Raw genomic sequence first — 9,761 nt, 5'->3', positions numbered from 1 at the left:
CACAGAGCAAGAGCAGTGCATTGCCATTTGTTTACTGAGTGGCACTGCTTTCCCGTCTGACTGGAGTGGTGAGTCAGGATCGCCGTTGAGCTCAGCCTGTTCTCGGAGGTCCTCTCCAGCCTCTGGGACAGAGGGAACTTGCCGAGGGTCGGCTGTTTTCGTTTTGGATTCTAGGAGATTACTTTACCTGTTGCCTTCTTGATAGCATGGAGGACTCTCCTTCAGATTGCCCTATGCTGCAGTGTCAGCGCAAGCCTTTAAAAAAACCAAGCTGTTGCCTGATCCAGACAGCTGAAACTTATGACCTGGTTTCTCAAAAACATGAGACTGACTTAGAAAATTAGGTATTTTGTTTTTTTTAAATGACTGCATGGTCTTTGCATTAAGTTCTGGTTTGGGGAAGTACTAGGGATTCTCCAGTTGCCATTTCAGATTTTTCTTCATAATCATAAGGGTGAGCAATGTATTTTTTTGTGATATGAAAGCAGGGGGAAATCCCTCGCCTCCAGCAGCTAATAAAGGTACCAAATGTTGTGAGACTGTGGTTTAAAAACAGTGATAGGTGGACAGTTCAAAGTTGCCTTTACTCCAGATTTGCTGGTGTTTTTTGGCAAGCCTAGGTTCCCCAGGCTCTGCACGCCAACATCAGCCGTGTTGGCAGTGCGTGAACTGGCACTGACTTTCTTGGGATCGGCAAGGACCTGCTGTGCAGCTCCAGGCTGGAGCCATGGGCGCTGAGGTGCCTTCCTCCCTGCTGCCCTCCGGAGGTGTCTGCTTCTCGCTGTCGTCAGCTTCTTGCAGGAGGTTCTTTCTCTAAAAAGGCTACGTTCCATTACAGACTTGTTCAGGACCCCTGCTCCTTTGCAGCTACCATTCCTGGAATGTGGATCCCTTCTCCTTATTTTCCTGCCCAGGTGGCTGTCCACAGGGATATGGGCTGGACCAGTTTTACAACCTGATGGGACCCAGACCGGCCTTTCCGCCGCCGCGGCGGCGAGCCTGGCTGTGCGCAGCCCGGCGGGACCAGCGTGGGAGCGAGGACTGTCTGGCTGGGCTGTGGAGGAACGAGCAGTTTATTATTTGTTGCCATTAGATACTGATACCAGAGTACCAACTTTAGCTGAAGCTGTAAGGCTGCCCGGAGCATGGAAGGAGCAGCTCTTAAAGCAATCGGTGGTTTTGTATTTCTCCAGGAAATGTTCGTAGCGATCTTTTGGGTTGCAACACTCCCGACATACCTGTAGTGCCCTCATTTCTGGTGACGCTTACCCCTGGGAGCTGGGAAAACAGGACTCTTACCAAAACTGGAAAAGCAATAATTGGAAAGGATGTTGTATGCACGGATGTGTTGTATTTCACTAAAAGCAAGGTGTATTTTCTTTAAATTCTTTTTTTGCTGTTGATACACCAAGCTGTTTTGCTGCAAAGCTCAGCCTTGGAAGCAGGGCGCTCGGACGCCGCGGACAGACCGCACCGGGGACGCGGCATGGCTCGGTTGGTTTGCTGCCCCGGCGGCATGCTCTGTGGAAGCTACCGAGCTGCCTGCACAGGCTTCCTCAAGACCAATGCTCATGACTGCCATCTTAAAAATATACAAGAACAGCCCTCAGGCAGTGATGCCCTGCCTAACAGCCCCACCTAACTTCCCCCCTCAACTACAAACTGTGCTCGAAGTAGTTCTGGCACCTGCTGAAACTACAAATGTGTCTTTCCCTGAAACCAGACACCAGCAGTGGTTAATTACCACATCCCAAACTGGCACATATTAATGCAGCTTCACTGAAGCCAATGAAGCTTCATGGAATTATTCCTGCCCTGGCTCTGAGTCATTAATAGGTATAGTTCTGGCTATTTTTATGCTCTTCAAATTAATTGCTTTTGTAATCTAACAAAATATCAGCCCAAATATGTTTTTCCTAGGTAGAAAAAAACCCCTTTGTGTTACAGTAAACTATTTGGGTGCATTTTCTCCTGTGCTTGTCTTATGTGGACTTAACTGATTGGCAAGTTTAGCTGTGTGAGTTGGCTTACACAGCCCCATTTCTGGCGCTGTATCAAAGCGGGGGCTATTTGCTGCTCATCTGTGTGTGTACACATATATACACACTGCTATATATCCTGCAGTATGTGTGTGTGTTCATGAAGTAGTTGCTTTTGAATGGTCTGTGCATGTGTAATTGAAATGGAGAATCATGTAGTTAGAATTTTCTTGATGCTTGGACAGTTGGACTGTGATAGAAGTGACGGCTGTGGATAGAAGTAGACTGAACAATTAAAGCTGTAATGTGGACAGTGGAGTCAAAATAGCAGGAGCCAGGACCTCAGGGCCCAAAACTAACAAATTAGGGCTTGCAACTGTGGAACAGTTTTGGAAATTGTCAGTTAGAAAAATTGACATGGAATAATGCTGACAAGTATCTGTTCCCCCTAAGGAGTACTCATCTAACAGGGAGTCAGGTGCTTTTATTGTAATATTACTTCTACTGACTCTGGAGGGGTTCCTCAGCCTGATACTAAAGCTCTTTGAAGCAGAGGTCTTGAGCAGGAGGGAGTGTGGTACAGGTGCCTGTATTCCAAAAAGCATCCCATGACCCGCAGCAGCAATGCTGGTGCTTTCTAGTTGGTCTGTCATGGGTCTTGCACTGTCTTAGAGACTGGTTTCATGGAGGTGGTGAAGATGGAGTAAGTCTCCCCCATTAAGCTCTTAAGATTTTTTTTTTCTGTTACAAAGCAAAGCCTTGCCTGGTAGACTAAGAACTAACTACTTTAAAATTAGGCCTACTAAGATCATGCCCAGGACTCCTTGTCTCAGTGCTCTGGAGTTAAGTGCCAGACAGTATACATCCCTGTGTGCAATGTAAGTTAAGCAACAAAAGCAGCTTTGTATCAAAATACTTTATTAAAAACAGTAAGGGACTTCACTGAAGCTTGCTGTCCTGAAGACAGAATTATGACATTATTGCAACATTCAATACAATCATAATCCACATAAATATAATACTATACAGCTCCTGTTCGCCTTGGCCAAGTTTTGCCTTCAGCCCGGCCTCGTGCAGCGCTGCTGACGGAGCCCAGCCCTGCATACTTCAGCTGCAGAACCTGTTCCTCTGGGAACAGAGTTATGCCCCTTCCTCACTTCACAGCGCTGCTACTGTCTGGAAGTCGCAGAGAAGCCCAGCGCATCTCTTCGTGGCTAGAGACGGTTTGCAGAACACACCACAGTCACTGATGACAGCAGCACTGGTTGATGTTTAGGAAAAATACATACAGAACTGATTACTCGAGTTCCCAGCACTGCACAAGCGCACAGAGAAGCTTCTGTTTACAAGGAGGAAGCTGTGTTCTGACCTGCTGCATCACCACCTCGGCTGTGACGGAAGGACTCTTACTCTGTACCGTCGGGTCTAATGCATGGAGTCACCTTCCACTGCAGCGCTCGCAGAGAAGCGCATCGCCAGCAGCCAGTCGGCACGCTTCTGCTGTCACCTGAACGCTCTCCAAGGGCGTCACTCTTTGCCATCAGCTTTGCACCAAAGTCAGTATTTGTCCTTGCACTGCAGCAAAGAGACTGAGCGCTCTGCACCTCAGCCTGTCGGGTCAGGATGCTGCCATGAGCTGTGGCTTGCTTCCTCATGAGCCGAGAGGCTTCTCATCGCTCTTCTCCATCACTCATGTACCCTGGGCTGTTCTGGTGATGGGTGTCTTCTTGCACAGCTCCTGGTAGAATTCGGATTCCAAAAACCGTGGGTACGAGTTATTCTCCATTAAGCTGTAAACTCTCTTCTGCGCTGCACTGAAGCAGGTATGCGTGGCTTCCTGAATATTCTGTGCAATCATGTTCTTGGTTTGGAAGTCTATGTTTATCTGAAATTAAAAAAAATCATTTACTTCTGAACTAAATTTAAGTAAGTATAATATGCCATAAAATTTCTGAAGAGGTAAAAAAGGCAAGACCCTACTTATTACAGGGTTAAAATAATGAAATTTCCTTTAAGAAAACTCTTCTTTAATATAAAAAATTCAGAGACACTATCTTTCAACGCTAAACTCAAATATTTACAGGTGTTAAATGCAGCTGTTCACTGTTCCTAGCTAAGATAGAAACTGGAATACTGCTTGTGTCACTTTCCAGCACAGTGAAAAGGCAGTTAGAGTGAGTTAGGTTCTGACACAGATAATGAGGCACATATGATGCAGTTTGGCATCTGTATCTTAAAAGTAAGTTCAGAGAAATAAAGAAAGGCTGTAAGAACTTGTAGAACAGAGCACCTGTGCTTAAATAGGTTTTCTTTACCTCTTTGGGAGCCTCCTTTTCAATGAAGTCATTGTAGATTTTTTTTGCTTTCAATGTCAGCTTCTGGGGTGACTTGGTTTTCTTGAAGTCCTCACAGGCCAACCAGAACTCAATGTTCTCTTCGCAGTACTCAGACTTCAGAAAAGCTCGGAAAGCAGCAAGACCATCTAGGGCAAGAAAAATACATGTCAATTAACTATTTCAGGAATCTTGACTTTACCCATTGGTCACATCTGTTTCTACCAAAACATTTTGCTGTAGTTCTGGTCTGGTTCTTTCAGGGACATCATAGCAATAAAAATTTCCAACACCAAAATCATTGAGCTTCAGGGTTGCAGAATCCTTCAAGTTATTTGAATGCATTTGTCCTGGTTAAGCAGTGAACAAATGCTCTTTTCACATTGAGCAAAGCCAAGCTGATGGGTATGATTTTAACTACAAGGGTTACAGAAAAAATTCCACTATACTGAAGTATCCTTGATGTTTTACTATTAGTTTATATATATTTTTAAAAGAATACTTCTATCAATTTTGGCTTTAACCAGTTTAAAGCATTTACTTTTCAAGATGAGAATCACAGCTGTTTACATCAGAAAGGTGCAATGCTGATAAGCAAGGCAGCACTGTCCTACAGACACATAAACTTCACCATCCCTTTGCTCTTGAATGTTATTTTTTTAAAGACAAACTTACATTTATTAGCAAGAAGTTCATCAAAAGCTTCTGACCACAGCTGGGCTTCTTCAGGGGAAGGTCTGCATAAAGACATGGAGAACATTAGATTCCACTGGCCGAGCTTTACTGGTTTTGTAAAACACTTGTTTGAGTGAAGTCTCCTTCTTGTAACTTACCTGAAGTAGGTGCGGTGTTTCCCCACTTTCTTAGATTTCATTTTAGTAGAATTGGAGGAGTTCTGCAGGAAGTAGCTCAGCCTCGTCTTCCAGTCTTTAATGCTGGAGGAACAAAGCAGCAGCACGTTAAAAATGAAAGGGCTTGCGACCGCGCAAAGCCTGGCGGAGGCTGCAGAAGTTCCCCTGACGGCTTCTGTCAGCCCTGTGCCGGAGTCGCCCGGAGCACCTGCCCGAGGACAGCGAACTCTTTTTCCCCTCGCTTAAACCAACAGACTTGCCCGCTAGCCCACGGCTAACGTTAGCCAAGGCACGGCCGCAGAGGCGGGCAGGCTGCTGGAGCCCCGCTCCCGCTGGCGGACCAGCCCCGCCGCCCGCCTCCCTCCAGCTGCGGCCCCGGCTCCGCGGCCGGAGCCTGGCCCTGCGCGGGGGCTGCGGCCCCGCTCCCAGGCGGCGGGGACCCACTCACATCGTGCGCTTCACCCGGCCCTTCTCCGCGTCCTCCGCCTCGCTGCGCCGGCGCCCGCCCCGCTCCATGCGCCCGCCGCCGGGCTGCAGCGCCAGGAAGATGGCGCCGGGCATGGCGCTGGGCATGGCCGCGGCCGCCGCGCCGCCGCCCTTATAGCCCGCCGGGCGGGCGGGGCCGGGCGGGCCCCGCAGCGGGGCGGGGGGGTCGGTGTCTCCCGGTAAGCGCGAGCGGGGAGTTGTGCCCTCCCCCAGGGTTACGGCTCCTTTTCCCTTTCTTTTCTTGTTTTCCCTTTCTTTTTTCTTTATTTTTTCCTCCCCGCTCACCCCCTCTCGGGCAGCGCTCAGCCGCTCGCACCGACGCCCCGGGAAGGCTGTCAGTCGGAAGTGCAGCCTGCTCCTCCGCAGGTTTATTTTCCGTTTTTTACAGAAATACAGACTTCGAAGTGTGGCCAGTACACGAAAAAGGATAAGGAAGGACTTTGCCACGTTTCTTCAAAAAATGAAGTAACCATAAATTGGAGTACATTGTATTTTTGATGTCCGCCTCTCGGCGAAGCCGGGCTGTTTATCACTTTAATAAGCTGTCTGCACATGTGCTTCGTCTCTGTGTAGTGTTGCCACCTACCAGCGAATTGTGTAAATTACTCCCAGTACACGAAGCTGAAGTTGCAATGAGTTACTCCAGCCTTCGGCTCGTTGCAAAGGCCCTGTGGTCCTTCTTGGCAGTGTCCACCTGACGATCATGTCCAAAGAATTTGGATTTAGGAATCATGTGAGTTTCTCTTTAACCTACTCTGCTTTTCTGCTCTTTCCTCTGCATGTGTCTTCCTCTGCACAGTACTCTGCCGTAAAAAGGAGTGTTCAGCAAGACCGATTCCCGAAACACTGGCTGACTTCAGCGCAATCGTGTCGCACCAAATGCCTGATCCTTTTAGGTAATCGCCCTCGTCCTACAGCCTCTCTGCTTGCCGAATACGCACAAAGCTGTGCAAAGGCATTTTGCTTTAAGTGAGGTATATGGAGAAAATGAATGCCATTTAATTTGTGAAAGCGTTTAAACAGGGCTGCTTTTCAGCGCTGCCTGTTAAAGCCCTTTGCAGTATATATTGATGGACTGGTAAGAAAATAAAGTTCCATCTCTAAATTTTACCAAATCCCTTCAAATGATTTTTGCAACCGGTAGCTCTTTAGTCTTGCATATGCAAAAAAATGCAGATGCATTTTTTTAATGGGAGATTATTATGAGGATGTTACCACGGGAGGGAGGAAATGTGGAAACACTAACAGAGGTACGGCTCTAAGCGCTGTAAAAGCATCGGTTCCAGAAACTTTACAGGGGGCATTTGCAAAAGCGAAGACCAGGGCAGGCGGTGCCCGTGGGATGGATGGGGCTGTGCCGACGCGCTGCCAGGCGCTTCCGTCGTCGCTCGCTCTGAGTGCCCGGGCCAGCCGAGCTGTGCAGCTGCGAGCGATTTGGGCAGGAGCTGCCGAACAGCCTGTAACGCGCGTCAGGACGGGGACGCTCTCTGCAGGCCCAAAACCGGCGGCACGCAGCCTCCCGGTCAGGCTGCCTTGCCTCAGGATAACAGGTCGGAACTCAGCCCTGGGCCTTACCCGAAGTAGAGCCTATGTAAAGGATCAAATGCTCTGCAAGGAGAACAGTACATCCTCACCTTCCACCTGACTTGGCAGGAGGTTTCCCCATGTTCAGTCCTAGTTTCAGGTTTCTTTCACCTTGATTCTCAAAGGTGATTGGGGGTAAAAGTGCCTGAAAATAGTGGGAGTCGGAAAACTTCGGTCTAGTAGACTACGGTAAGGTTTGGTTAAGCGTTTATATTTTGGAGGCTTACCCGTAGCACACCTGAGAACCTGCTGATGTTTAAAGCCTTACAAAATGCCTTCTCGATGCTCTTGGAGGAGACTTGCAAGGATAGACTTGGGATATTCCCAGCATCTGCCAAGTTGTAAAGTTGGGAGTAGTCGGCGTATGGAAAATTGCAGCATGAATCATGTATTTGTCTGATACTTTTTATTTTAAACTTTTTAATCGCTTCTTTCAGATACCCGTAAAAATGGAAGTGCCAGTTAAGGAAGTTAGTTATAACAATTGTAATATCTTTAAGCAGTGGAAAAAAAAAAATAGTAGTGTTCCAGGTAAAAAAAGAAACTGCATATGGAATTGTGAGGTTAGATGGCCTTATAAAATGTACTTACTCTAACATTTGGTTTAAAAACTATTTAGACTAAAATTGAATTTTATTGAAGTGTATATATATATTAAGGTATATATATTAAGGTATATTTTTAGTTTACATTTTTATTATACTTTTAAAGCCTGGTTATCACTGTTTCTTCAGTAAAAGAGAAACTTTTTGATTCATCGTGCTGTGCAGTGTGTTTTCTGGCTACGATGCTAACCTTTGCAGGGAGGTCAGTTACACATCTGCGGGATAAAAGACATTTTCCATTTAAAAAAACAAACACACAAAAAAGCATTCTGACCTCAAACAATGTCATCAGTGTACTGTAAAGTGACCGAGTCGGGCCCGGGACAGGGGATGCTTTTGGGAGGGGGCTGCTGGCTCCGCTTGAGCCAGCTCCCCGGGGAGCTGTACCAGTGCAGCCCTGGCCGGCTGCGCTGGCGGGCACTGCTTGCAAGAGAGTTTGGGCTCGCTAAGCAGTTTTAGATGCACCAAACCTAACTAATACTTTGTTTTACCGATTCCTAGTTTTTCAAAGCAAGGATGGCAAAATGGCTCAGTTCGTTAGCCCACTGTTCTGAAGGGGGGTCTGGTTTCACACAAACGGTGCCATACACCGACTTTGCAAAGTGAGATTTTGCATCTCAGCCCTGTCCTACGCTGTGTCTTGCAACAGTATTTTGAAAAGTTCGGGAAAATTAGGTATTACCGCTTTCCAGAAAAGCCCTGGATTGCAATTTCAGCATGGGTTCAGGTGTGTTAGCGTAGCACAGTGCGTAATGCTGCCAAAAAATAAGTGCCCCCATCTCGTGATGCCTCTCATTGGGAACGGGGCTGTGGGGTGTGTGACCCTGCCTGTGGCTCAAACCAGCGTCCAGACCAGCGCTCCAGATTTGTCTGTGTGTATGCTGACCTCTGCACTTTCAAAACAGTGAAGCTTTTGGTAGCTGAAGGGCAAATACAGACGTAGCACCAAATCTTTTCCTTTACGTGTATCTTAAGGCTTCGGTCTATTTCTGTAACACTAATCTCATTGTCAAGGAGCAAGGCCAATGGAAAGTGCGGGGGGAGCCTATAGCCCAAACTTTGCTATTGAAGTCGGTGAGAATTTTGCTATTGCCTGAATGAAATCTGATGTCAGACGCTTAATGACACAAGCTCTCACCCTGGAGATCACACTTCCTTTTGCAGATGCTTTCTTGAGAATGTTCTGTTCTTTTTCTGCTCATACGATTCCTATGAGCATCAGTGATGGCTGGATGTACAGAGGACTGTAACATATGCAATAAACATCCCGGATGGAAGATGAGGTTTTTTCCATCTCAGTTGCGTTATATGTTGCAATAGCTGTGCTGATCTTTTCCAAGTCCCTAGTGAGTAGTTGTTCTCACTGCATAACACTTAAATCTGTGTCTGCATTTTATGAAATGCCAGTCCTTGTTTCTTCTTTTTATAGAGAAGACTTGGATGGTAGGAAAGAACACATGAAAAATGGTCCAGAGACTTTATAGCTGAGTTTCATAAGGCCAAGAGGGGAAAATATGCTTTTGCATGGTAGATAAAACCACGCGTTAGAGTTATGAGGAAGACCTTATTGAACCCCTTGTGTCTTTGGCTAGCAAAAAAATCGCATTCAAAAGAAGGCATAACATGTTGAGCGGTATCTTTTTGGTTTTGTAATACATACCGCAAATTACACAGGTGCACTTTTCCTGTATTTTTACAGCGTTCTTTTTTAGTTTACAGCTGTGCAGTCCCGGTGCTGTGTCTGTGAGACGGTTCGTGTAAGCATCAGAACAGGAGATCAGTGAAGAATGCCACCCTGCTGCTTATCATCGCGTCGACTGAGCCTCTGTTCTTACCTCCCTTCCAGGCTGTGTCTCCTCTGAGGCGCGGGGCACTGATGCGTGTTGGTACAAAAGAGCGCAGAGGTGCCCAGCTACTGGTGGA

The 9,761-nt window shown here is 47.0% G+C and overlaps 1 protein-coding gene across 1 annotated transcript; it reads right to left on the bottom strand.

Moving 5' to 3' along the window:
- Positions 1-3,669: 3,669 nt before the first annotated feature.
- RGS2 (regulator of G protein signaling 2) lies at positions 3,670-6,054 on the bottom strand (the record flags this gene model as incomplete). Its single annotated transcript, XM_082003253.1, has 5 exons — positions 5,612-6,054; positions 5,146-5,247; positions 4,988-5,049; positions 4,295-4,461; positions 3,670-3,864 (listed from the first exon to the last, which is right to left on the bottom strand). Exons 1-5 carry the CDS (start codon positions 5,734-5,736, stop codon positions 3,670-3,672), a joined length of 651 nt encoding a protein of 216 aa, XP_081859379.1. The 5' UTR covers positions 5,737-6,054.
- Positions 6,055-9,761: the final 3,707 nt, after the last annotated feature.

Source organism: Phaethon aethereus, assembly GCF_964289735.1.
Source record: "Phaethon aethereus genome assembly, chromosome: 8".
Lineage (NCBI taxonomy): Eukaryota > Metazoa > Chordata > Aves > Phaethontiformes > Phaethontidae > Phaethon > Phaethon aethereus.
The sequence above is the reverse complement of the archived record's forward strand: the minus strand, read 5'-3'. Positions and strand labels throughout refer to the sequence as shown.